Source organism: Manacus candei, unplaced genomic scaffold, assembly GCF_025592945.1.
Source record: "Manacus candei isolate 608988 ecotype Guabito, Panama unplaced genomic scaffold, ASM2559294v1 h1tg000071l, whole genome shotgun sequence".
NCBI lineage: Eukaryota > Metazoa > Chordata > Aves > Passeriformes > Pipridae > Manacus > Manacus candei.
In genome coordinates this window covers 4,760,686-4,788,153 of record NW_026138119.1, presented here as the reverse complement: position 1 = coordinate 4,788,153, position 27,468 = coordinate 4,760,686, and the positions used below count along the sequence as shown (strand labels likewise).

The 27,468-nt window shown below is 46.7% G+C and overlaps 1 protein-coding gene across 9 annotated transcripts in view; it reads left to right on the top strand.

The window, feature by feature from the left end:
* Nucleotides 1–27,334, top strand: part of PRRC2B (proline rich coiled-coil 2B) — a 45,161-nt gene extending 17,827 nt beyond the window's left edge. For 4 of the 9 annotated variants that reach the window (XM_051808214.1, XM_051808215.1, XM_051808213.1 and 1 more), the window contains exons 6-32: nucleotides 553–696; nucleotides 1,338–1,579; nucleotides 1,961–2,082; nucleotides 2,509–2,651; nucleotides 3,305–3,395; nucleotides 3,802–3,994; nucleotides 4,369–4,684; nucleotides 5,306–5,496; nucleotides 7,542–7,746; nucleotides 8,501–8,720; nucleotides 9,335–11,392; nucleotides 11,530–11,729; nucleotides 12,284–12,429; nucleotides 12,883–13,024; nucleotides 13,637–13,719; nucleotides 14,086–14,277; nucleotides 14,418–14,612; nucleotides 15,043–15,129; nucleotides 15,493–15,597; nucleotides 16,182–16,374; nucleotides 17,475–17,572; nucleotides 18,213–18,340; nucleotides 18,960–19,197; nucleotides 20,618–20,794; nucleotides 21,457–21,548; nucleotides 22,096–22,216; nucleotides 22,589–27,334. In XM_051808214.1, coding sequence (XP_051664174.1) covers nucleotides 553–696; nucleotides 1,338–1,579; nucleotides 1,961–2,082; nucleotides 2,509–2,651; nucleotides 3,305–3,395; nucleotides 3,802–3,994; nucleotides 4,369–4,684; nucleotides 5,306–5,496; nucleotides 7,542–7,746; nucleotides 8,501–8,720; nucleotides 9,335–11,392; nucleotides 11,530–11,729; nucleotides 12,284–12,429; nucleotides 12,883–13,024; nucleotides 13,637–13,719; nucleotides 14,086–14,277; nucleotides 14,418–14,612; nucleotides 15,043–15,129; nucleotides 15,493–15,597; nucleotides 16,182–16,374; nucleotides 17,475–17,572; nucleotides 18,213–18,340; nucleotides 18,960–19,197; nucleotides 20,618–20,794; nucleotides 21,457–21,548; nucleotides 22,096–22,216; nucleotides 22,589–22,729 — 6,263 coding nt within the window. In that variant the 3' untranslated portion in view covers nucleotides 22,730–27,334. Of the gene's footprint in view, nucleotides 1–552; nucleotides 697–1,337; nucleotides 1,580–1,960; nucleotides 2,083–2,508; nucleotides 2,652–3,304; nucleotides 3,396–3,801; nucleotides 3,995–4,368; nucleotides 4,685–5,305; nucleotides 5,497–7,541; nucleotides 7,747–8,500; nucleotides 8,721–9,334; nucleotides 11,393–11,529; nucleotides 11,730–12,283; nucleotides 12,430–12,882; nucleotides 13,025–13,636; nucleotides 13,720–14,085; nucleotides 14,278–14,417; nucleotides 14,613–15,042; nucleotides 15,130–15,492; nucleotides 15,598–16,181; nucleotides 16,375–17,474; nucleotides 17,573–18,212; nucleotides 18,341–18,959; nucleotides 19,198–20,617; nucleotides 20,795–21,067; nucleotides 21,549–22,095; nucleotides 22,217–22,588 lie in introns of those variants that run through there. The other 5 variants (XM_051808218.1, XM_051808220.1, XM_051808217.1 and 2 more) reach the window with 5 other exon arrangements.
* Nucleotides 27,335–27,468: the final 134 nt, after the last annotated feature.

Sequence of the window (27,468 nt, the reverse complement as noted above, 5' to 3'; positions counted from 1 at the left end):
CCTGGCCTGATCTGACCACTGATCTGCATCTTGAAAATGCTGCAGCAGGGAGGAGAGTGGGGATGGCATGTAACATCCACCCTTCTCTGTGATCTTTCACTAATATATTGGCAGAAATCTTAACAATAGACTTCCCTGGCAGAGTGAGATCTGAGCAGAAACAGTCTGAATAGAAATGTCAAACGCTTGATAGCAGGGTATGATCTATAAACGATCTTGCAGAATTTATATCTCTGCCTCTGTTTGAATTCTGTACTTTACAAAAATAATTGGAAGCCGAGAAAGTTCACTCTGACTTCGTTGAATGTGAGAATTGAAATGAAGATCCCAAGTTAAGAGCGTGGGAGTGCTGGGTGAGGACATGTGTTGTCGTGTTGGTGACAGTGTCTGAGAGTGTTTGGGATGTGAGCTGAGGTGCCGGTACAATAGTAACTTGGGTTTAAATGTGCCAGAGGCCCAGATTCTCAGGAAACACGTTTCCAGGCTGATCTTGTAAGGGAGTTGAAAGAGTGGAAGGATTTTCTCTGAGTCCCACACTTATTTGTCTGACAGGTTCAAGGGCCTCAAGCCGACTGTTATCCTTCTCTCCCGAGGAATTTCCGACGCTGAAAGCAGCTGGCGAGCAGGACAAGGGTGGCAAAGAAAAGGGCGCCTTAGATCCGTCGTATGGGCCAGGACCAAGCCTCCGCCCCCAGAGTGAGTGAAGGATTGTGTCCTTCTGCCTTATCCCAGCTCATAACCCCAGAGACTGTGTGTTGTGCAGGGCGTGCCAGTTCACAGCAGTATTCCATCTTTACATTTCCTTTTCTCTTTTTATGAGCTTACATGTGTCAGGCTGCCTAGCAGATGATCACAGGTCAGCATGTGGTGCTTTTGTTCTGTGGTCCAGACAGCTGGGAATGGACTGTCATCTACTATATTAATTAATAAAAGTTGCTGTGTGATGTTGCAAAGCAGGCCCCTCCCCCTGGGCTGGTGGAGCCACAGTGAAATGAGTGCGTGGTGTGATGTGGCTTCTCTTTGAGTGTTTGTTCATCTAATTGGCATTGATTCTGCAGGGTAAGTAAGGACTGTGGAGATGGGGAGCAGAGTTAGTAGGAATTTAGGCTTATTGACAAATAAGGACACCACTGGTGCAGCAATTCCTTAGTAACAGCTGATGCTGCTTATTTCTTGAAAGAATAAACAAAACTGGAGATTTTTCTTGGTCCCTGATATTTTTTTCTACAACCTTAGTGTAATTAGGGCTTGACCAGAGCACCTGACATTTCGAGACTTTCTGGCAGAGTGACTGTCTGCATTTACAAATATTAACATAATTGTTACCTCCCTTCCAGATGTCACCAGTTGGAGGGAGGGCGGTGGGAGGAACATAACCTCTGCTACATCTCTGACCGCCTCCCCTGCTGAGCTGGGCAGCAAGACCTCCAGCAGCGGGGACGGAGCCCCCTCCTCGGCGAGCGCCAGCGACCCGAAGGAGCCGTCTCTGCGCCCAGCTCAGCCCGTCCGCAAAGGGGCCTCACAGTTCATGGGAAACGTCTACCAGCCACCTACATACCATGACATGCTGCCTGCTTTTGTGAGTTACCCTTTCTCCACAGCTGTGTCATGTCCTTGGTTCTTACGTGTGCGGGGGTTGAAGTCGGCTGAGATGTGTTTTCTGGACTCTTGGTTGCTCACGGATCCTTCTCTTGACCTGTTTTTGGTTTCCCTGTTGTGCATTTGCCCTTTCATCCTAGAACAGTGTAGCACAGCCTTGCTCAGCCCAAGGAAAAGTTACCCTTTCCCTCTAGAGCTGTGGAGGGAACCATCAGCACGTGGCGTGTTGGGCAGCCAGACATGAAATGTTTGGTTTCCCTTTGTGCGGGTGCAACCACCGTGCACCTGTTGTAACCTAATCTGGGTGAACCTTCCCATGGCAAGGAATAAAACCAGACTATTTTGCTTTGCCTTGTTCCAGATGTGTCCACAACAGCCATCCGAGCCCCCTGCACCACTGGACCGAGGGTCTTTCCCTGTTCCTCAGCTTCGCCTTGAACCCCGGGTACCTTTCAGACAATTCCAGATGAATGACCAGGATGGGTAAGGCTGCCATCACTGTCCAACTTGAGAGGCAGGTTCAGGGTGTGACATGAGCCTTAAACTAGGCAAGATTTTGGGCCAAGGATGCAGTTGTGTGTGTGAAGCTGCAGGCAGCCACGGGGGAAACCAAAGCAGCAGTGCTTTGCTCCAGCTACAGCAGCAGGTGAAATGTTGTGAGGCTGTAACCACTGTGTGTCTGAAGAAAAGTGTGTGATCCTGGTTTGGAGGGGTTGCAGCTCTGATCTGTAAGCCTTAGGAAGTGGGTACCAGATAGTGAAGGCAAAGAAGCTTTGCTGCTCAGGAAGAGAAACTTGGATGCATTGTATTATAAGTGTGTGGTAGAAAAGGACCGACTCATAAAGTCAGCTCTGTGTTCTTTGCTTTACTGTTTGCTGTTTCTAACCATTTCTCTGTGTTTTGCTGTAGAAAAGAGAACAGGCTCAGCCTGTCTCGCCCAACACGTCCGGTTCGGCAGCAAATAGAGCGAGTGCCCCGGCCCACCATTATCAATGCAGAGAACCTGAAGGGGCTGGATGAGCTGGACAATGATGCAGATGATGGATGGGCAGGTAAAGTGCCTCCATTCTCAAACTTCAGGCAACATAAAGTAGCCAGGATACTCCTGTGGCTCTGTTTTGCTGCCACGGAATAAAGGAGTGGGAAGCAAAGAGTTGTCTGTGTAGTTGTGCAATTGCTGCTGGTGTAAATGATGACACAATGGATCCTTCTGATCCTTCCATCACAATGTGCTCAAGGAATCGGATCTGAAGACTCCTAAAAATCTGAAAACACCAAACAGCAGGAGGTTTACCATTATGACTGCTAGGAGGAAGAATTAGTCCTGCCTTTTCAGTTCATTATCCAACTGCACACAGTCTGGTTTGATGTTTGTCTCCTCATTTGCAGCCCCCATTCCCAGACTGTTTGCTGCTGCTCCTCTGGGAACAGCATAACCCTTCAGCAGTGTGTGTCCACACTGCTCACATAATTTCTTGGTGTCCTTGCTCATTGAGAGGGGTTGGGATAGATGACATTAAAGGTCCCTTCCAACCCAACCCATTCTATGATTCCCCATACCTGTGGTGGACATTTGGCTTTGTGAGTAGTTTATGCCAAGCCTGTGTGTTCTGGAGTTTAGTGACAAAGAAGGCATAAGCTTTATCAGGAAAAGGGACCTGTTTCTTTCCTCTCACATATCGCTTCTCCATTCCTGCCTTCATAGGCATTCATGATGAAGTGGATTACTCTGAGAAACTAAAGTTTAGTGAAGATGAAGAAGAGGAAGAAACTCTTAAAGATGGACGACAGAAGTGGTAAGAAGTGGCTGTATTTGCACCTACAGTTTTTTCAGTAAAAGTGAACAATACCAGGATCTTTAAAAACTCGTTCTAAATGTGGTGTCTCGAACCCTCTGATTTCTTGCTGTGACTCTGTTGATTCCACTGGCCATTGTTTGATTGGGCTTCAAAGATATGTGTAGGTCTTTAAGTTGAATTCCAGTTTTCCAGGCTTTTTTCCACGTCCCCTGCCCGTGTCTCACCTTTATCCTGCTGCACAATGGTGGAGTTGATCCTTGTGCACCTTAGGAGAAGCACATCTCTTGTTCTGGTGTTTTTTTCGATCTTTCTGTTGCGTTCAGTTGCCTTCACCACTTGATAAGGCTGCAAGTGCTTTCTGAGGCACGTAGCAAATGCAATAGCGAAGCTGTTTCTGTGGCAGGAACAGCTGGGATCCCAGAAGGCAGCGACAGTTGTCCCTGAGCTCTGCAGACAGTGCAGATGCCAAGCACACCTTGGAGGAAGGAAAGAATTGGAGCGAATCAGTGGGCTTGTCCCGGCCAGTCCGGAAAGTGCAGGAATCGCAGCAGCCTCCAAGGAAGCTGAATGGCTGGAGTTCTGCATCGGAATACCAGGTAGGCTCAACTCGTGTGGGTGGGCTTGTGCTGCTGGATGTGACACATCGCTGTCCTTAAGAGGCCAGTTTGACATTTTATTGGAAATGGAATGCTGATTAATTTCTCAGTTCTTGGTCTGTATCCAGCTGGAGAGAAATCCATCTGCATAGCACTTCCACTAGGGAAAAGAAGTTGAAGCTGGTCCAGAGCAGTGGTGTTGTCAGTGAGAAAATGAAGCTATTGAACTAGACAGCAATAACTCCCCCCAGTAAAATGGAGATTTGTGCCTGAGGATAGAGGGGGGGGAGGCAGGAGGGGATTTCCTTGGCATGGGATGCAAAGGTCAAGATAGGTTGGATCTTGCTTATTGAGGAATGTTTTTTCTTTTGCAGAAGCCCGCTCTGGGAAGTGTTCTCAGACAACAGTCCATCGAGGATAAAGAAGAAAAGGTGCCCCTGAGACAGAAGTTTGTGCACTCTGAGATCTCTGAGGCTGTGGAGAGAGCCAGGAGGCGGCGGGAGGAGGAGGAGCGGCGAGCCAGGGAGGAGCGCCTGGCAGCCTGTGCTGCAAAGCTGAAGCAACTTGATCAGAAATGCAAACTGGCTCAGAAGAATGGGGAGACCCAGAAACACACAGAGAACGAAGACGTGCGACCCCCAAACACAGAGAAGAGCACTGTGCAAGAGAATGGCCATGCTTTCCGTAAAGGTACAGAAACAGTGCTTGACTCACCTTGAGAAAACTGCTTTTTTGCTGCTGTGCTGATCCTCTTACCTGGAGTGGGGGAGTTCCTGGGAGGGAGCATTGAGAGGGCCCTTCAGCTGCCCTCGAGAGGTCAGCTGCTTCAGGTGTTCTGCAGAGTGTTTTGCATTGGTGACGAAAGTTCATTAAATAGAGAAAGCTATTAAAACAAATGCAAACTTCTTTAGTTGCCTTTATCTGTGCTCAGTCAACTGTGCTAACAGAGGCCTTGTTGGAAAGGGCCTCTTGAGCTTCTCAAGATTGGATGATAATATTAAGTGCTCATGGGCACAGATCAGAAAATCAGTCAGCAGTAAGTGCTGGCGGGTTTAAGGACTAACAGGGGAAATGGACTTTTTCCCCAGTGCTTAAGTAGAAGGCTGATAGCAGAGGAGGATCTGGGAATTTATCGCTAAAACAAGATGGACAAAGCCCTCTAGAGCTGTCAAGGCAAATATGTGATTGGAATAAAACTCAGCCATGTATTGCAGTCAGGACATGCCCACACCTGTGTATGTTGTGCTGTGGTGTGCACTCACAGATCCTGTCATGAGCGGGCCTCTTTAAGGTTTATTTTCTTCTCTGCAGCAACCCCTGAGTTTCACACACAGGATGTGTCTGTTGGCTACCTAGAAGAGGAGACTCCTGCCCCAGCAGCAGCAGCCCAAAGCAGCAGTGAGGAGGAGCTCAGAGAAGCTCCCTCCCCAGCACAAGAATTCAACAAATACCAGAAGTCTCTTCCCCCACGATTCCAGAGGCAGCAGCAGCAACAGCAGCAGGTAATAGGTGTGACACTCTCACCCCTCTTCCTGTGGACCCCTACCAAACCATTACCTTTGCTCAGTTCTCAACACTGTCAGTCTTTGAGTGGGGGTGATAAATGGGATTTTACCCTGGCCTTTTTCAGTATTTCTGATCATGGTTGTATCCTGTCTGACAGATTAAAAGAACTCTATATGGCTTACATGAATTTTCCATGCACCCTGTGATATGGAACTGTTGTGGATAGGGCTTTCCATGACTGGGAAGAGATGTGTGCCCTTATCCTGTTAGATGCAGGCAGCCATTTGCTTGCCAGGGGCAAATTGTGCAAAGGGTGGCAAGTTGTTGGACTGCTTCTGGACTGGGAGGGAGTTGTAGAGCAGCTTCTCATTCCACCTCCTGCCTTTGCAGAGGGCTGGTCCTTTACTTTGCTCTCATCTTCCACCTACCCAGCATTTTTTCCTGTAAGGGTCTTTCAAATCATTATTTTCTTTGCTCCATAAGTGTGTCTGGTCTTCACTGTTTCATTTTTGTTGCACTGAAGACTCTTCTGGGGCTCTGAGACACTCTGTGCATCTTGCATCTTTGCCTGACCTTTCAGTGCTGTATGTGCCCTAAGTGCTGTTCAGCTCTGCTTCCAGATGCAGTGAGTCTCTGTAGGGCAGCAGAGCCAAACCAAAGGACAGAATGCTCAGGCTTGAGCTAATGCAAAGTTAATTGCCATTCTTCATAGAATAACCACTTGAAACGTGATACAGTCAACACTGCTGCAAACCTTAGTGGAGAGCTCACAACTGGCTTTTGCTTGGAAGCTCAGTAATTGCTCTTTCATGGAATGTTCCCCTGTGCTCGTTGCTCGGCAGTTGACATTTTCATGATTCAGATGTACGGCAGCAAACGCTGCTTAATGTTACTCTTGAAAAGAGATGCTCTTAAACTAAAAAGAGGTGGATGTCTTTGCTGTCGTGCTAATAATACCACAGGTCATTGTTACTGGAAGAACCTGGAGTTTTATTTTTTTTCCCTTATCCTCTGTGATGTGAGTGTGTATGAGGCAGTGCGTGTTTTGGCTGGCTTGTATTGCTGCTTTGGTAGCAGTGGCTCCATGAAAAGAGCAAAATAAAAGATAGTGTTGGTATCATGAAGGAAGTATTTTCTCCAAGGTACTAGAGGGCTAGATAATGCAGATATAATCTTTGCATTTATCAGAGTCTTTCTTGCTGTAATGATGTGTCAGGTTCAGATTTAAGGGTGCCTCTCTTGCTCTGCAGCGGGGAATTGGCTTTTTTAATAAACAGTTACAATATCTGACACTGTTTTGTGCTTACCAAGAAAAGATGGTGGAAAGCTTGACAGGTAAGTAGATGCATTTCATGTTAATTGGAGCTATTTACTGTTTGAAAGCCTTCTTCAATACACAAAACTCCCTTCAAATATAGGTTCTTTTTGGACCTTTAGCAAGAGTTAAATGTCAGATCAAATTAACATCATGACAGTCCTCAGCTAAAGGAAGGTGGACTGGCTATGTGGGAGATGGGAAACAACCTGCAAGTGTCAGCCCATCTCTGGAGGATGCACAGGAAATGCTGTAAAATATTAATAGCTCTCTTAATTGAGTTTAGGTTGTTTTTATCTAATCTGTTCAGCTAACAGGAGTGGAACTAATATATATGCACACTAAATAAATTAGAGCTGCATTTACTGAAAAGTGCAACATCTTCTAAGGTATTTGGTTCCAGTTAGGAAGTGGTGTTTGACAGGAACCTGTCCTGTATTCATAGAAGCATTGAGAACTTGCAAACTCTGGTCTTAGAGCTGATCCCTTGTGTTTGGCCACGTAGCCTGGCCCATAGTGACATTCTGGCTGCTCTGGTATTTACAGAATAACAACTGCCACGTTCCCAGTTGGTAGTGAATTGGCCTTCTCTGCTCCACCCTCCCATCTGATCTGGGATTGAGCCTCTAATAGATGGCATGTGTTTTCCCTTGGCTGACAAGTATGTAAGTGTGATTCCTGGCACCACAGCCGTTCGTGCCCAACGGCCCATCCTTTTCCCTGCAGGAGCAGCTGTACAAGATGCAGCACTGGCAGCAGCAAGTGTATCCTCCCCCATCCCATTCCCACCCTCAGCGGACGTTCTACCCGCCACACCCCCAGATGCTTGGCTTTGATCCTCGCTGGATGATGATGCCCTCCTACATGGACCCTCGCATGGCCCAGAGTCGCACCCCCGTGGATTTCTATCCCTCAGCCCTTCACCCTTCAGGTAAGGTGTTTCCAGTGTTTATCTTGGCTGTTGAGTTGGTCCATATCTAGAAATTGCTGTGTGTCACCCGTCTTGCCTCTGCCCAGACTTTGCACCTGGCTGGCATCCCTTCTCTAGGGATGAGAAAGTCGCTTGCAGTGGGAGGTGGTGAAGAAACAGAGGTTGAGAGGGAGTTCACGTGCCTGTCCATCCCCTGTGCTGCAGTGGGAGACCTTCCCTATCTGCTTTGTGACCTTAGCAGGTGTGACTGGTCTTGCCCCTTGAAGGAAGGGGTAGTGAGTCCACTGATCTTGCCACTTGAAGGAGAAGGATCAGTTTTGGAGTTACTGTGATCATGTGAAATCTTAATAGACCTCCTTCAGGAAATGTGAAGGAGAAACCCAGTAGTTCCTGAACTGTGTGCTCTTAGCACCTTCCTATCTTGTTACTGATCTCTAGAGGTGTGAATGTAAACATTAGGGTGTATAAATCACTTCCTTGAGATTGTGGTTTGTTTTCACACACCTGTTTGATTCCAAGCCAGTGATGCTGTGTAATGTCTGTGCAGGCTGGGTTCTGAGAGCTGTGTCACCTTTTGTATTACTCCAGGTGCATTTCCCAGCTGTGCATTTCCCAGGCATTTCCCCTCTGCCAGAGAGGTTTCCATGGCTGCAGTCAGCTGCTGCCCTAGAAGGAAGGGGAAAGCTAGTGGGTTGTTTAATTCTTCTTGTCTGTGAGATCCTAGTGCTAATGGCATGAACTCTGTCGTGAGCAGGAATTATGAAGCCCATGATTCAGCAGGACTCCATTGGTGGGAGCAGCTGTCGGTCTGAAGATCAGAACTGTCAAGCAGGGCAGGCAGAGAGGAAAACTGCTCCCTTGGATCCTGTGCCAGTGTGGGGCCAGGACAGCTACACATCTCTGCAGAGCAAAGGATACTCCCTGTCACATCAAAAACAGGCTGACAACATGAGCATGGAGGGACTGCATGCCAGGTGAGTGTCCTCATCTCCTGTCCTCATGCATGCTGTGGTGGGAGGCGCTGCCATAAGTCATCTGCTAAAAAGCAGGTGTAGAGCTGACCCAAAAGATATCTCTGAACAGGCCCAGGTACTGATCTGGTAGCACTCTTACACTGTTGAGTGTGGTAAAGACTGAGCTATTCAAGGTTTTCTATCTGATGCAGTCAAGGCTGACCAACTTGGAGCCTGTTCAGTAAGGGAGAGAGGCACTTGTCACCTACATGGGAGGGTACAGAAAACAACTAAAAAATTCTGATACCTTTTAGTTGGTCTCCTAGTTCTTTTTGCTTTCTAAAACAAATTCCATGTTCTCAGATCTCCACTGAATCTTCCTTCATTTCATAAGTTTGCTGCCCATCTTTAGAAGATAGAGAATTGCTTTCTTTATCATGCATTGATTTGACAAACCAGGCAGTGCAACCTGGGGCCACAGCAGATCTGCCCAGCATTCTGGGATTTATAGGCTCATTTAAAATAAACCTCACTTTATTTATTTATTTCCATCTCTTGTGCCCAGCCTGGGCCCTTGGAGATGTGCTGTGCTCTGCATTACCTGACTTCCATTTGTTTGTTGTTTTCCTTCTCAGGAATGACAGTTACTGTGCTGCTGGAAGGCCAGAGAGTCTGAGCACCCAGCGAGATCTCTTTGAGGAGAGAGGGGAGGAGTATTTGAATGCTTTTGACAAGAAGGCCCAAGCAGACTTTGACAGCTGCCTGTCTTCTCAGAGGATAGGCCAGGATCTTCTGTTTCAGCATCAGGAGACTGTGCAGGAAACCTGTCCTGCTGGTGGCCGCCATGGAAACTTGAGGTGTTCACCCCTCGAGCCTGACTTCATCCAGGCAGAGAAGAAGCCTGAATATAATGGCTGGGATATCAGCCACCACCAGAAACCTGCGGAGACTGCAGCGGAAGTTGCTGAGGAAGTGCCCAGGGATGAGCAGACGTTCAGTGCTGACCCCTGGAAGAAAGAAGGAGCCAATACCAAACAGGCCACTGAGGAGACATCAGAGTGGGCTCCCGAGAACCGCAATACCAGTGGTCAGCACCAGGAGCAAATGGGGAGGACACGGCGATCCGGCCCCATTAAAAAACCAGTCCTGAAGGCCCTCAAGGTTGAAGAGAAGGAGAAGGAGATGGAGAAGGTTAAACTGGAGGGAGAGGACACTTCACGCCCACTGAAGGAGAAGGCTGCTGTTCAGAAAGTAGAGAATGAGTCAGATGACTCTGCAGCTTTGCTGAACTCCACACGTTATCTGCTGGATGATAAAGGTTCTTCCCAAACCAGCCTGGCACGAGAGGCTGAGAAATCTCAAGAAGAAGAAGAAGAGGAGGAGGAGGAAGAGAAGCCAGAAAGAACCTGGGAGAACAAACTGTCCAGAGAGACTGGTGAGCTCCCACCCACAAAAAGAAACAACTGGATCTTCATTGATGAGGAACAAGCCTTTGGTGGGAGAGGCCAAGGGCGTGGGCGAGGGAGAGGCTTCAGAGAGTTCACTTTCAGAGGCCGAGGCACTGTTGTGAGCAGCCGAGGAGTCTACAACAACCAGCGGAGCAGCCGAGGGCGAGGGCTCCGGGAGTTCAACCAGCCAGAGGACTTCCCCAGAGGGAAGCCAAGGCGCCGGATCGCGAGCGAGACGCACAGTGAAGGGTCAGAGTACGAGGAGCTCCCCAAGCGTCGCCGGCAGAGGGGCTCAGAAAACAGCAATGAAGGCTCTGTGCTGGACAGGGAGGACAGTGATCTGAAAAAGGGAGACTTCAAAGAGTCTTGGAGGTCCAACAAAATCTACTCGGATGATCACAGTAGCCTGGATCCGAAGATGAGGGCTCCGAGAGCGTTCGGGAGGTCGCTGCCACCAAGACTGAGCAACTCTGGCTATGGGCGAAGGGGTTTCATGGGTAAGGAGCCCACCCAGTGGCAAGGCAGGAGTGGGGGAGCAGGGTGGCAGGAGTACAGCCACACCTCTCCATCGGACACTTTTGGGAGCAGGCAGCAGTCTGACAGGGACTACATCCAGGATTCTTACAAACACACGGATTCCTTCTCCAGCCGGGTTTTTGATGAGAGTCATCTGGATGACAAAAGGCACTTTTTCCAGGAGGATTACTCAGCAGATCAGGAGAACATAGAGAACAGGCCGTTCAGGAGGCGCCGCCCCCCCCGCCAAGACAAGCCCCCACGCTTCAGGCGCCTCAGGCAAGAGAGGGAATCAGTGGGGCAGTGGAACCCCGAGGAGGGAAGCCCCAACCTGCTGCCCAGCCAGTGGCCCGGCAGACCCAAACTGAGCGCAGAGAAGAGCAGCATCTCGGGCAGGCGGTCTCCTGAGCTGTCCTACCAGAACTCTTCAGACCATGCCAACGAGGAGTGGGAGACGGCATCTGAAAGCAGTGACTTCAGCGAGCGGCGGGAGAGGCGGGATGGAGTCCCAGAGAGCGAAGGCCAGCTGGAAGGTGGCCTCAGCACCGGGAGCTTGGGAGAGAAGAGGGAACTAGCAAAGAGAAGCTTCTCAAGCCAGAGGCCACTGGTGGAGAGGCAGAGCCGCAAGGCTGAGCCAGCAGGGTTTGCAGAGCAGTCTGTCAGGACTGGTGTAGGAGCAGCTTCCAGATACGAGAGCCAGCAGAACGGGACCCTGATAAAGAGCAAAAGGTAAAGTTGCTTTCTGATCTGTCACCTGATATGCAGATATTGAAGGAGTGGGTATACACACCCCGTATGTTTTCTTCTTGCCACTTTTACTTGTGTTCTAATGACAAAACTAAATCCTTTCCCTTCTTTCCGTGTAGGTCTCCAGAAGAAGGAGGAGGCCTTGGTAACACCAGTGGTGGGAGCAGCCACTCCATTTACAGCTTGGATAGGGGCTCCCATGCTAACTCAGAGAGTGCTGAGGGGCCAGGTAAAAAGCCAGAGAAGGAGCCCAAATCCACTGCACAAAGAGCAACTGAGAAGGGAGAGGCCTTGTCACAGTTTGAACTGAGTTATGGAAGTGAGTGTCTTCATTAGTATGTTTTTTTAAAGGGGTAATGCATTGTGGCTGACCTCAAGGCTGACCGCTTCAATCCAGTGTAATTTTGAATATCAGATTTTTTTCCATTGATTTGCCCAAGTTAATTCTAGTGTATCTAAATAGGGAAAACATGGAAGGTAAAGATGGTGCTAAATTTTAAACCAAACTTTAACCAGATCTGACAGTGTGTCTCTTAATGTTTCTTCTACAGAAAGTTTGGTTTTAGGGAGAATATTTCTCTCTAAGATGTTAGTGTATTTTGGGCTTGAAGTTTATATAGTGTGAAGGAAGTTGAGAGAGCATCCAGAGTGGGGGAATTTGAGTCTAAGCTCATGGCAGGGAGGCAAGAAATGAATATCTCTGAAAAGAGAAATACCACTATCGTGGCTAGTTTTTGAAGCTGCAGTGTTTGCTGAACTTGTTTGCTTGTAGCATGGATCCTCTTTGGAGTAAGCTCTTTAAATTATTGCAATTATAAAGCTTTACATGCACGACACAAGTACACTGTTTTTTCCCCTGTGTGCTTTGTTCAGGTACCATCATTGATAATCGGGTGTCAAGCACAGCAGAAGAGAATGAAGTAGGTTCCATGGCAGGTGAAGGCTTCATTGAGGTTCTTACTAAAAAGCAGCGTCGTTTGCTGGAAGAGGAGCGCAGGAAGAAGGAACAGGCCGCTCAGGTGAGGAATGGGAAGCAGGAAAAGTTGGACCTGTTACATTGTTTGGATAGCAGTCAGAGAAAAAGTGTTTGGATGAACAGAAAAACACAGTTGGCTAAAGTAGTACAGATCCTGTCTTAGGCCCCAGAAGCATGTTTAGGCTTGGGTTGGTTGGGCCGTTGGTCTGAAAAAGAGGGTTTGATTTCTGACTCTTCTTGGCCTCTAGCAGAATTGTTAATTGGGAGTTAAGGAGGGTTTTCTAGAGTGATCTTCATTCAAAGCATCTTGGCTCAGTAAGCCAGCTGCTTGCTGTAGTTGGTGGGATTTTGGGCAGCATGAGCAGTGAGGGACTAATGCACTCTCGCTGCGTTATTGCTGTAAAAAAAAATGCATGCTGCTGAAGGCAGCTTTCTTCAGGACCTTGTTAGACTGGGGCAACCTCCCAGTCTGACACCTGGGCCTTTCCTGTCACAGGCACCAGCTAAGGCCCGTGTTCTTCAGTCTCGCATTCCTCCTCGGTTTGCTAAGAAGCAGAACAGCCTGTGCTTGGAGCAAAGTGATGTAACAGTGTCTGGAAACAGCCTGGGCACAGAGATCTGGGAGAGCAACAGCCCAGGTAAGTTTGGGTCTGTTTGTTCCAAAGGGTTTCACAGAGCTGGGGAGTCCTCTGGGGTGTACAGAAAGGATGGGGTCCATGCTTGAGAGGAGACAACCCTCTCCTGTCTGATGCTGGAAGTGGGAGGGGAGGTAGCAGACATCTGCAGTAGCATCTGTTCTAAGCTGTACTGTTCAGCCATCCTCCTTCTTTGTTGACCATGTTAGTCTCCTAATCTATTTCTTTCTTGTGTCACATCAAGATTCTACTATGTAGCATTTTCTAGCCAGTTGGGCTGGATCTCCTTTAGCTGTTTTCTTATTTTGCCTTCCTGCATTTTCTCATCTCTAGCCCTGAATAGCTGGTGCCTCCCTTGTTTCTGTCTGTCCTGTCTTTCTCCTGTTGTCATCATGTTCCCTAAGAAATCTCCCTGTTCTCTACCCTCACTCCCCATACCCTGTATTCTCTGATGCATCATGTCTCAGATGTCTGGGCAACACCATCTTTCTGAAGTGGTTAAAATGCTCTTTCTCATGTCTAGAAATGGAAGGTTAATGGTGTAACATGCACAGTGTACATGGTGTGCTCACAGTTGTTCTGAGCAGCTGAGCCCTGCCCTCCATTCTCTTCCAGCTCTTTCCGTTCAGTCTCCTGGCAGTGATTCCTGGAGCAAGCCTGTAAATACCTTTAATGGCACTGAGTCTGGCACCACTGAGGTAAGTGGCATCTAATGTGCCCTTCAGGTATTGTGTGGATAAAGTATTAATGCAGGTGGCTTTTATGCGTTTCATTGCTCCATCTGTGCTTAGTGACTCTCAGCTCTGCTTGTGCCATTTTAAACTGTCTCTTTGCAGTTATAACTTGAGCTTGATGCTGCTCAAATCTTGACCCTGAGGGCCAAGCGCTGCTTGGTGTTGTCTGTGGGTATAAATCTGGAGTAACTGTGTGGTAGAGCTATTCCAGGGTTATGCTCATCACTGGATGAAGGGGGACATGGTCTTGCTGTTTTCTGGGATATTTTTTTCTCCTTTGTGGAGCTGGGTCGGAGTCCGGGGCTTTAACACATCTCGTGCTTTGCATAGCAGGGATTTAAAGGCAGCCAGGGGGATAGTGGCATTGACTTGAGCGCGGAGTCTCGGGAATCCTCCGCGACCTCCTCTCAGCGCAGCTCTCCATATGGCACCCTCAAACCAGAGGAGATGAATGGGGCTGGCCTGGTGGACCCAAAGCCTGACTGCCAGAAGGAGCAAGTGCAGAAGCAATCTGATAAAAAGGTAATCTGGATTTGCAGCCAAGCCAGAGCGCAGAGCGAGAGACCTTGTGAAGTGGTTATGTTGTTCTTGATAGCATTTTTTAAGGCTTGAGATCGGGTTATTCAGTCTTTGTGTCTCAGCCTCTCTGCTTTCCTGTTAAGGATTCAGATCAAGGCTCAGGACAGAACAAGGAACACAAGCCTGGACCCATCGGCAACGAACGCTCCCTGAAAAACAGAAAGGGTTCGGAGGGAACGGAACGGCTGGAAGGGAATATTCCCCCTGTTAATGGGGTGGAAATTCACGTGGATTCTGTACTTCCTGTGCCACCCATTGAATTTGGAGTGAATCCTAAAGTGAGGATTGAATTTAATTTTATCTTCTTGGTGATTTGAGCTTGTAGAGACATGAAAGATGGTTTGAGGCAGAAGAATTATTTAGAGGAAGCATCCAGCTGTAGATTTGCCTTAGAACTTCATTGCTGATACAAACCAGGTACTCAAGGTGTCTTGGGAATTATGTAGTATCCACTTGGAAATACTGTCCCAAGGACCAGCTGGGGTGAGGGGAGGGGAAAAATTATGGCCATCTGAGCCTCCATGTGCCTCTGGAGGTTGCCTGCTGCTCAGTGCTGAGAAGTGTCTTCTGTTCTCTTCCAGCAAGGCTTTACTGGAAGACAATCTTTAGTTTGTAGTGTCATGATTCAAGATAAAATCATTAACCATGAGAAGTGGATGGGTGGGCCCATGGACCTGGATTTGAATTTTGTATGTTTTGCTTTTTCAGGACTCTGACTTCAGCTTGCCACCTGGTTCTGCCTCTGGCACTGCAGCTAACCCTGTCACCAAATTGCAGGATGCCTTGGCCAGTAATGTAAGTATTTCTTCTTTTTGGCATTGATTCATTGGAGATACTCTTTATTTAAGCCTCAGTTGCTTTCAAAGGGAGCAGATGTATTTCTGCAAATGAAAGTTACTGGATCAAACTGATGTTTAAGAGGAAGCTGGTATAATTCAGCATAGAGGGGTGTCCTTCCACAGAACCAAACCTTCATTTATTCTGAGAGCAAAATGGATCACAGTTGAATGTGATACTTGACTCCTGCAGTAGCACTGGGGATTGAATCCTTTGAGGTGTAGTTACAGGAGCTGCCAGCTGAGGCTCTGCCAGCCTTGGTGGCTCATGACATCATCCTAAGAGTTTACAGATATTCACCCTGCACAACTCTCCCCCCAGGCAGGGTTAACGCAGTCCATTCCCATCCTGCGAAGGGATCATCACCTCCAGCGCTGCATCGGCCTGAACCCCATGTCCTTCCCCACTGCAGACCTTACTCTTAAGGTAAGCAAGCTGGCATGTATGCTTGGCCTAGGTGTGGATCTCCATGGGCAGAGCAGTGAGGGTGGAGAGGTCTTTCCCAGGTGTTCTGTTAAGTATTGATAAACATTTAATTAGCTCCTGTAAAAGTTGTGCATATCTGCTATTTGATGTGAGTGCAAAGCCCTCTCTTTCAAGTCCTGGATGCTGAATTCCTTGCTAATTGTAGAACAAGTGTAACAGAGCTTTCCTACTATTCCAGTAGCTGGGTAGGATGGCTGGTCAGTGATCCTGGGTGACTGATGGTTTAAAGAGGGGGAAACAAAAAACCAAACAAACCCCACCCAGATGTACAAACAACAGCAACAACAAAAAACCAAATAAACCAGAACACAAAACTCTACCATCCCAAACCCAAAAAGCTCAGCAAATACCAAGGGGGCTGAGTGTTTGTGAAGGATGCTTGTCCCTTGACCTGAGACCTGCCAGCTTTCTACTGTGACTAGACAACAATGAATTTGAGCTCATAAGTCACAGGAGCAACTCTAGGCTTTGGTATTGTCCTCCCCATTTGAACTGTCTGTAGTTATTGTCCTTCATTTCTGTAGATGGAGTCTGCTCGTAAAGCTTGGGAAAACTCTCCTAGTTTACCAGAACAGAACTCCCCAGGAGGTGCAGGCTCAGGCATCCAGCCTCCTTCCAGTGTTGGAGCTTCCAATGGCGTCAGCTACAGTTCTTTTGGTGGAGTTTCTATGCCTCCCATGCCTGTGGCATCCGTAGCACCTTCTGCATCTATTCCAGGTACCTGCAAACTGCAGCAGCAGCATTTGCATTGTTGGGGTGGTATCTGGGAATCACCCTCTGATTCTAGTAAATGAGAACCCAGAAGAGCTTCCATGTAAAGTAACTAACTGGCTGGTGTTAAATGGGTTCTTAACAATTCAGCCAAGACAGAAAGAGGAACTGTCTCCCCACTTTGAAGAATGTTGAGTGTGATTGGTACAAACTTAGCACAAGGACAACTTACCCTGTGTAGTGGCAAGTCTCTCTGATGTCTCAGTAGATCTTCCTTACCCTTACCCCTTAGTAGAGTAGAAGGGAAGAGGTCTATGGCTGAGAGACTTCCAACAGTCCCAATATCAGTATCAACCATTCCTCTGCTTCTTTTGCCATTGAAGGCACAGGTTCTGAGCACCTCCTGCTCTTCATATGTAATAACAAATTGCTTAGAGTTCACAGAACTCTAGGAGTTGGGAGGGTGTTGCTGTTCTGGAGTTAGAGGAAAAGGTTAAGCTCAGTCATGTTAGATAGTGTGTATAATTAGGGAGAGCATCTGGGAAGAGGAAATGTACTTGGAATTTCTGACTCCTGGGTCCCAGAGGGCTTCTCATGTGTGCACTGACTTTCTCATGTCTCACTTCAAGAATAGAGTGGAATGTATAGTGACTTTGTTATTAGCTTCCAGTGGGAAAACAGATTGTTCCAAGTCAGGTGGCTTCCCTCCTCACCCACTCTAACCTTGGTTCTAAATCCCGTGGTTCAGATCTGCAGAGAACCACAGGAGTGGTACAGCAGTTACTAACTGGTGCCACCCTTGGGGTGAACACAGCTTTTAGATCTGTTGTGTGAAGGTCTCAAACACCATGTTTGCTCTTTCTGTCCCTCCCAGCTGCAAAGATGAGGTGATTGCAGAGCAGGTTTCTGGCATTTAGGAACAGTTTGGAGTGTAGTTCACCAATTCCTGAACTGTTAGTGTCTGACTCCTTTGTGGAGGTGGGAAACCTGGGTACTATGTATTGACTTGCTGAGAGGTTGGAAATAGTCTTGACCTCCACGTTTCTAGAGTGTGCCTGTATTTCCCCTGTACCTTGAATTTACAGCCTGCCTTCTCTGATGTTCAGGTAACCATATTCCACCCCTGTATCTGGATGGCCACGTGTTTGCAAGTCAGCCCCGCCTGGTCCCTCAGACGATACCTCAGCAGCAAAGCTACCAGCAGGTAAGGGAGCAACACAGCTTGCAGGTGGTTTCTCAGGGAGTCTTCAGGGTGGCATTTGAGAAATTAGGAGTCATTTATCTGTATCATAGCCCAGAGGAGCTTGGATGTGGCTCCCTTTAGGTTCCTTGAATGCTGTTTCCCAGTGCATGTCAGAGTTAGGGAAACTGAAGGGAGGGAGTTGAGGAGTTTTCCCCCTTTTGTACCAGTGCCCTTGGACTGGGTTTAACTGAGGCATCTGTGTGAGGTGAAGTGATTTTCAGTAGATTCTACAGCCTGTCAATACTGATGAGTAATTTCACTAGTAAATAGGGTGTTGATAGTGTTGGGAGAGCCCCCTTCAAGGTGAGAGTGCAGGCAGGTGAGAGCTGGGATTGTCAGTGCCCATCCTGTGTGTGGAGCATGTTGGTTCCCTCGTATGTCCATCAAATGCCTCCTTCAGGCATCAGCCCCTTGGTGCCTCTGCAGTGTTTTCCCTGGCAGAGTGCTGCAGTTGTGTGGAATGATGCAGGGGCTGGGTAAAGGCACAGGGTAGGTAATTTTCAGGCAGATTGACTCATGGAGAAAACTGATGGAATTTTAGCAACCTGGGACAGTTTCTGGCTCCTCTTGTACCTCTTAGTCATACTAATTTCTTCTGCAGGCTGCTGCTGCTCAACAGATTCCCATTTCCCTCCACACATCCTTACAGGCCCAAGCTCAACTTGGGCTGAGGGGTGGTCTGCCTGTTTCCCAGTCCCAGGAGATGTACAGCTCCATACAGCCCTTCAGGTAATTGCTTTCAGTTTTCATTTCCTTGTGGCTTGCTCTCTTATGTTCCTGATGCCTGTGTGCATGGATCAGATATTCCACACTCACCTTTTCTTTCCTGTTAGTTGGAGTGATGTTTCCTTTCACCTGGGCAGTGTTAATAGGGGAGAGCATGAGCATGAGAGTGAAGTATCAGAGTTAGTCCTTAAATGCATCAAAAACCTAAACACTGAGGTTTAAAAAAAAAAACCTTTTTTTTTATTTTTGTGAAGAATTTTGGAATCTTTAATTTCTGATTTTTTTTCTTTGTAAAACTGCTGCAGACTTCTGGTAACCTGAATCCTCCTTTAACTGCCACTCCAGAGGTTGTTGTGCAGGATATTGAAACATAAATTTTGGATACTGCACAATGTTGTTCTGTTGAATATTCCTGCAGCACAAGGACATGGTTGTAAAGGCTTAAAAGTAGAAATAAAAAACTCTTGTAACTAAAATGGAAAGTGGTATCGCAGCTTATTTCTAAGTTGTCAGTTTAGTAGTCTGAGAACTGATGGCAGGCCAGATTTGTTTTGACAGGGTGTGTTTGTATAGTCTCCAGAAGTTTTCTGCATAATGACTTGAGCATGTTTCTCTTCTGCAGGTCTCAGGTGTATATGCACCCCAGTCTGTCTCAGCCCAGCACCATGGTCCTGACAGGAGGCACTGCTCTGAAGCCTCCATACTCTGCCTTCCCAGGCATGCAGCCCTTGGAGGTGGTGAAAACCCAGTCTGGGTCCCCCTATCAGCCCATGAACGGAAGCCAGACACTGGTTTATGAAGGGCAGATAAACCAGGCTGGTATGGGAGCCTCCCAGATGATGGACTCTCAACTCACCCAGGTTAGGAGCAGGGCTGGCCAGCCACTCTCTTGTCCAGGCTTTTTCACAGCCACTTGTCTCTGAGAATGGGTTGAAATGGTATTTGTCCTGATTCATGTGTCTCTGTGAATGAACTCTTCGCAAAGAGGCAGAAAATTTCCCTGAGACACCCTGTTCTGTGAATCATTGTTTCAGACATGCAGCACCTTACTTAATGAGATTCCTGCTAATGCCTTGTCTGTCCCTGCTGAGATGTGATTTTGTAAGTTGGGAGTCAAACCTTGCAGTGCTGCCTGCATAGCAGGCCATGATGCACTAGTTGTCCTAAAAGTACCTCTTCTGAAAGCCAAATCCCAGTCATCTCCGTGTTTAACTCAGCTTCCAGAGTAACTAGGAACTTGTTTTAAAGGCTCATCCGTCTTCTCAGTTCATTTCTTATCCAAGTCTTATTTACAACTTCTGCTGATCTGTTTGGCAGAAACTTAACAAGAATTTCAATGTGTGAAAAAGTTTTTCTAAAGCATGGTTCACATAAAGACATTGAATCCTACTGTGAGCTTAACTGTGTTTGTGGACATGTGCTGCGAATTCTGGAGAGGTTTGATTCTTTTATTAAACTCATCTTAACATTTGTTTTGTGCAACATTTTAAGGTTTATTTTTTGTTTCAGAGGGATTTTTATGTTGTGACTGACGTAAAGAGTTAATCCTGAAAGTAACTTAGGTGAGGAAAATACAGAGAATACTGGCAAACTAAATATTTGAAGAAATGGCCTATCAATCATAAGCGAGTAACTTGATCTCTTTTGCCAGCCTTTGATTGATATATTTATTTATTCCAGAATGTTGTCTTAGAAACTCCCAAATCCAGCAACTGTGAGAAAATCAGAGGGAACAAGAGACAGTCCTGAGCTACATTATTTTTTTTAATTACTCTTAATTGCTGCCATCATTGGTTTGAAGCTCACTGCAGAACATAGAGCTGAGCTCCCTGTCACTTTTTGGGGACTGAACCCTAGAGAGTGTTTTGGTGTGAAAGTATAGGAGACTTTCTGGTTTGGGCAGCAAAGGTGCAAACAAAATGCGTGACCCGAGCTGCCTGACATTGCCATCGTATCAAGGGAAGATACACCTGTGCAGTGACCACAAGGAGGACTGGGAAACTGGGCTCTAGGCGAGGAGGAAAGCCCTGTATCCAAATGCAGTTATGTTAACTTAATGGCATGTTAAAAGCCCAGCTGATAAGGGTGTTGGCAGCACTGCCAGAACATCCATTTCAGTGTGAAAGTCCCCCTTTTAGTGATTTGTGTTTGTTCTGTGCCAGACTGCACTGCTTGGGAGCTTCCTTTTAGCAGTGCTGTGCTTTCAGGGTGTTGGGAGGCAGTGTGTCAGACACAAGACTGTTGCTGCCATTAAGGTAACTGCGTGTCCTTGTCACACAGCTGACAATGCCTGTGCCTGGCTCTCAGCTCCCTCTGCCCCGCTACGGCTCTGGCCAGCAGCCCCTGCTTCTACCACAGTCCATCCAGCTTCCTCAGGGGCAAAACCTGCCTGTGGGAGCTCCCCGAAGAATCCTGCCTCCTGGATCCCAGCCTTCTGTCCTTGCTGCCAGCAGGGAGGTAAGGATTAACTCCTGGTGCTCATAGGGGCATTCAGTAACCCCTTCTGTGTTGAAGTTTTGCTCCTTGTTAAGGGGGAGAACGGCTTGTTTGGGATCCTTAAACATCCAAGCCAAGGATTGGTGTTAAACTGAAGGAACCCTTTACCCCACATCTCCAGCGTGCAGGCCAGCAGTTTTCAGGTTTTGCTGCTGGTCACCATTCTGTTTCCAGGGAGCCACATCCTGCCTTGATCCGGTTTGGAGTCTCCAGTTTTATTACATGTTTACACAGGTTTCCCCAGAGTGCTTGAGGGGTGGTGAGCTCCAGACACAGTTGGAATACTGCCCAGATATTTCACTCTGTTGTGAAGCTTGTCCATTTGAGTAGGTATATTAATGTCATGTCTGGTTTGATGGATTTGTATCATAAGTTTGTCTATTATAGGGGAGAGAGAGCATAGTAATTAACTTCCAGGTTCTGTATTTGCTTGTGCTGCTGGCTTGGTGGTTTAATACAAACAGATTGTATCACTTACAAGCCTCACTTTTTCTTCACCTGAAAAATATTTCTTTTAATGGGCACGATGGGGAGAAGGGCAAAGATTTGGCTTAAGTGTTTATCTGAAGTAACAAGTGACTTATGAATGCAAAGATGATACTCTCACTCATTTTCCTCTGTAGTCCTCCCAGATGGAAATGAAAGGGTTTCATTTCTCCGATGGTAAACAGAGTATGTCCTCTGGAGGGTCTGTACCATCACCACATACCTACAGGTGAGATGTTTACACCACTTGGGCTCTGTAGTCAGGATGGGGGAGAAACAGCGTCCCCCTTTGCAGGGATGTGGTTTATGTATCATCTCTGTACAAGATCCACTTGGGTTTTCAGGTGTGGAGTGTGCTTACTGCAGTCTAAATATGTGTAGCAAAATGCATGATCATGACTTCCATTTTGGGTTTGGGCCACTGTGGGAAGTGCATAAAGTTACTTGTTCACTGAGTCTCAAAGACATATTGGAATTGGTGGTTTTGTGTATTCTTGTGAAGGTGGAAGATTTGAGGGTCATTGAACAGATTTTTTTGATTTCTAGCATGGCCTTCAAGATAGGAGTGCTCATGTCTAGACATACCAGACCTTCAGGTCATGGAGGCTTTTGGGACATGCAGTTACTTCATTTTTTTCTCCTACCCAAGCCTTGTGTTGCCTTTTAGAATGTGGAGCTCAGTGATCTGCACAGCACAGACCCGTGCCCTGTCTACTGCTGCTTTCTGCTGTCTTTTTTTTCTTTCACACATGAATAAGGTTCTCATTCCATTGTAGAATTTACTCCATGAATGTTGTCGACTCTTCGATTTCCAGGCCTAGCTCTGCCAGCCCAAGCGGGAAGCCGTCGGGACCAGCAGTGAGCATGGGCTCTGTGCAAGGACACTACGTACAGCAGGTAGGGTCCTTGAGTTCTCTGTGCAACCAGAAAGTGTCTGCTCTCCTACACTGCCTTGGGCTGCAGAGGAGAGGCAGCAAGGCCCGTGTGCTGAAGCTCGATGTGGGAACTGTTATTTTACCCGCAGGGAGATGGGGGTAGGCGAGTGGAGTCCTGGAGTAATGCTGTGTGATTTGAAAGTCAGGAAAGATTAGAGGATTACCTGCTCTACTGTGGAGTTTTTATGGGTTATTTGCATTGCCAAACGTGAGATACTTTAAGACTCTTAAATGTGAGGTGTTTTAGGAGCAGATTTGATGTCTTGCATGAATGATGGTCTGTCTGCCTCGATGTGTCTGTCCTAGCTAATGCTTTGGTTTTGTGTGTCAAAAGGCAAAGCAGCGGGTGGATGATAACAAAGCCAGTCTGGGAGCAGTGAAGCTGCAAGAAACAGCCTCCCCAAGCCAGATGAAGCCAGTGCGCACAGGAGCGATCAAACCTCAGGCAGTCAAAGTGGAGGAGAGCAAGGCCTAGGAGCACCTCTGATGCCCAGCTGGTCCTGCTGCCTGAGAGGCCCTGCAGCTTAGACTGGACCCCACTGGATCTCCTGAAAATCTCACCAGATCTATCCCCACCCCACACTGACTGACTACAGCGACATCATTCAAGCCCCTCTCCCAACAAAGCAGTTTGAAACAGTGGATATGACATTGACCTGCTTGCTTTAAAACAAACCAATCATGTGACTTTTAAGTGGCTTTAGCCATTTTTTTTTTTTATTTCCCCCTCCCCATGCCCCATCCACAGGTAGCTGTGATTGCTCACTTGGCAAAGCCCGTCCTTCTCCTTCCCTACTTCTGTCTCAGCAGAGTGGCAACTGGGGGAGAGGGGTTAGTTTGAGGTTTTTCATTTTAAAGGCAGCTGAGGTTTTTACAAAAAAGCTGTATCTTTGTTTATAGCAGAACTTTTATATGTTCTCTCATTCCCCCCCCTTCTTTCTGCTTTCCTCATTCCTTTCAGAAAAGAATTCCCTTCAGCTAAAATGATGTTCTGACAAAACTCTGCTTAGTTTTGTATATGGTTCTGTGCTACGTTGAGAGTTTGAGTTTGTTTGGGTGTATTTCCCCAGATGATTTAGCCTTTGACTATTTGATTAAAAAAACAGGACAGTTATGGCATTTGTTAATTTTTCAGTATTTTTGTTTTAAGCTAGAAGCAGTGCTTGCATTAGGAGTAAATGTGTACTAAAGGCATATAGTAGATCAATGCATCAATCCTGAAACTTGCACCACTTCAATGTAGTTTTGGGGTGTCTTGTACACAACAAAATGTGGCATTTTTATTTTAAGGAAAAAAACCAAACCACCAAATTTCTGTTGCAAGTTCATCTGGATCTAGGTGTTTGGTTTTCCCTTTTTGTGGGTTTGGGATTTTTTTTAATGACTGCCAAACACACACACCAAAATGTAAGTCATAGATTTACGAAATATAAAATTTGTTAAGGAAAAAAAATTCTCATAGCATATGGGTCAGAAGAGTTGGCTAAAGCCAACGGGTCTGTATGGACTACTTTTTGTAGTTGTGATGCTCGAATTCTTCGTGTCTCCTGCGACTTGTTCTGTATTGTGTTCATCCCTCGGGGCTGTTCTCCTAAGCTTTGCTCTTCTCCCTTTCCCCCGAGTCTTGCTTTCCGTTCCTCTAACTCATGGCTTTCTGTAAAATTTGCCTAGAAGCGGGTTGGTAAGAGAGCCCCTCTGCAAGGCAGCCATTTTAGCACATTTGGAACCTCCTTTTTTTGTGTTGGAAGTACTTGGTTACAGAGACAGTTTGGAATCATCCTTCTGCTCCTTCCCCGGGTGAACAGCAAAGGGTTCTTTACTCCTGATGCATATAGTGTGTGTACAGCATTGTCACCTCACCACTCCTCTCCAGTATTTGATGATCTGCAAAAGGAAGATCCCAGTGGGAGAGGTTGGGTTTTATTTCTCTGGCTGTTTGGTTTTGGTTTGTGTGTGTGTGTGTGTGTGTGTGTGTGTGGCGTGTGTGTACGTAGATCTTTTAGGATGGACTTATCAAGTCCCTGAAAGGGCTTGGAGTCCTTCACCTGACGGTAGTGTTAAGTAAAAACTACTTTCAGCTAACTTGGTTTGTGTTGTTTTAGCTTTTTCAAAATGTAAAGTAGGCTGGTCACTCTAAAGTGAGGGACAGAACCATTTTTGGAGGTGATCGCTTGCTCATGGGCTGTGCATTGGCCTCTGCTGGGTGGCAGAAAGTCATTTGGTGGTGGTTCCAAAGAAGATATTTTGAACAAAGAATGTATTTGGGAAGGGATCTGAAAGGTTGTTCTTTTTTCTTCATTTGCTTTCCTCTTCCCCCCCCCCCTTTTCTGGAAAAGATCCTTTGTAACTTTCTAAGGATGCATTTGAAGTTTTAAGCTAGGCATAAATATGATTTTTATACAGTAGCTTTAAAGAGCTTAGAAACCTAAACTAACTTAGACATAGTAATGTCCCCTCTTCACAGGTGTCCCCATTGATCATGGCAGAGAACCCGAAGGGAAAGGGATAGGATGGTACTTTAAGAAAAAAATAAAAGCTCTTTTTTCTTAGGTTTTATGGTTTTTTAATTTCAGAGCAGAGTGTGCCAGCATCTCTCTAGCATCCTCCTTAAAGTACAGGGTTTGAGATTTAGCGACAAATATTCCCCCAACCTTCAGACATATCCCAGACCTGCATCCTCATCTGCTAGTCCTGCTCCCAACGTTTTCCAAAGATTGCACCACCAGTAAGTCATCCCACCCTCCTTTCTATTTTCTCCCTTGAAATATCATGAACAACAGAATTGTCTGTGGTTTTTTTTATTATCCTTCTGCCCAGCTGGCCCTAGCTAATATCAGCCCAGAATCTAACTGTAATGGCTAAAGAGACTTACCTGAGCCCCCCTCTTCTCATCTCTTCCCTGCCCTAGACACACTACTTCAGCTTTACAAAGACACTAACCTCTTTCCTCCCACCTGTGTGACTTTGGAGTGGTCAGACACGTTGGGAGAAACTGGGTTACTGCTAGATCCAAGTTACTGCAGTCCCTCTGGTGTAAATGCCATCAGAACTACAATACTTCCTGTTGGAAAAGGTCACCCTTCTTTCTCTTTTAACCCCTCCATTCCTTCCCCCCAACAGAATAAAACACTAGAATTTATTTATACGTATTTGATGTTGTAGGTCTAGGTGAAAAAGTAATTGTTTCACTGCTCTATTTATATATTATGTCTGAATTATTCTGTGCAGGAAAGGCCAAGAAATGCATGTGAGCTTCATTCCATTCCTCACCTTTGCGTGACTGTCAGCTGCAGTTGGCAAGACTCTCTCTCACTTTAGTGGAGTTTTGTGTGATGGAAAGCAGTTTTAGAGCCCAAATTTCTACGGTGCAATATCCTTCTCTGGCATATATATTTTTGTTTGTTTGTTTAAAGCTAGTCTAAGGTTAGTGCAGTTTGTGGTGCTCTGGAGTCAAAAGGAAAAGCCTCTGATTCTCAAGGAACAGAAATGCCAAGGGTGCTGGTACGCTGATACAAATCCAGCTTGGGGAGGAGGAGAGTGGAGATGCACAGAATGTGTTGATGCAGTTGCAGAGGGTCCTTCTGCTTGAAGGGTTTGGGCCCTGATTTATTCCTTTATGAGTTGCTTTTTGACTGGAAATCAGCTACCAAATTGCAGGCTCCTTGTGCTAGGGAAGGTGCAGGGTGCAGCGGGAGGGAGAGGTGGAATCCACCTTCTCAGCAACAGTGGGCAAAGCAGAAATATTCAGAGGCTGACTTTGCTGCTGCGTGTTCAGCAGAAGGTCTGAAGCCACGTGTGTGATCTGTTCTTTCCCTCAGTGATTCGTAGCCAGCAGCTGCACTCAGTGCTGCTTTCCTCACCTCACCACCACCTCAGCTGCTGTTGGCTCCTAATTCAATAACAAATAAATATTGAAGTTGTGGGGGGAGGCAGGGAAAAAAAAAGGCACTCCAGTTTATTTTTAAATGACGAGTGGAAGCAGCACAGTCACCAGTGACACCGGTCTTGCTGTTATGTCCCATCACTTGCTCCTGGCTGTGCCAGCTGTGCAGTGTCAGCACCTCTGGATGTGTTTGCTGCCCATTGCCCTCCCTGTGCGTGTTGTGCTCACGCAGAGGCACTCACTCCATCAGGACCTTCCTTGCAGGAATGCTGCAAAGCTTCGAGCTGCCCTGTGGTTCCTGTGTATTTATAGATTTAAAAATGAGCTGAGCAGTTTTGCTGTGTCTCACCTGGCTCCTCCGTTCACTTTGCAGCCAGACCCCTGCATGTCAGGATCTCCCTCTGTTGCTTTTTGTTAACCCTCCCTGGTTAAGCACAGATTAATTCTTTGTACCACGGGTTATATTTGACTCAGCAGCCCAGTTTCTCATAAGAAAGTTGCATTTGGGAATAAGAATTAATTTACAGGAGGTGCTTAGTTGTGGCCCATGGGCACAGCAGGTATGTTTTGCTGAAGTGATGTAACTGGAGGGGCAGCAGAGTCCGGCTGGTTTTTGTTGTTTATTTTAATCCAAAGACCACCAGGTTTTTCCCAGTGGCCACAAACACTCCCTTGGGTTTAATGGCTTGTCCTGGCTGCTCCAGATGTCCTTGACTGTCCCCCCAGGAATCACAGCTGCAGCAGTGAGGCGCTCACCCTTTAGCATGTCTCGAGGCGTTGTCCTTAGCTGGAATCCTCCCTCTGGTTCTGTATAAATTGCATTTGTTGTTTCTCAAGGGGATATTGTCCTCCTTAAAGCTTTTAACCTCATGACCTGTATAGTAAATTTTTTTTGGCCTTTCCTCTCTTTGTCTTTTCATGTAGACCAGATATTTGAAAGGGCAGACGATGGATAATTGTGTAACGTGCAACCTGTTTATATTTTTTGGAAACTTTTACTCGGACCGGAATTCGAATCACGGAATCACCAGGCCAGTTGCGGCACACTCTTTATTGCCCTTCTCCTCGTTTCAGTACCTATTGTTTCTCCTTTCAAATATGTGATTGTATTAGCTCTTTCCATATGAAAGAATTCTCCTTATTTAAATAAAAAAAAAATTTAAAAAAATAAAGCAGGTTATGCTTTTCTCAAAAAAATCCCCAGTCTCTCGTCTCATTCTTTTCGTTAGAATTTCTTCACATAAAGGGTGATTGGGCAGTGGGATGGGCTGCTCAGGGACAGGGTGGAACCACCATCGCTGAGGGTGTTTAAGGAACGCCTGGACGGGGCA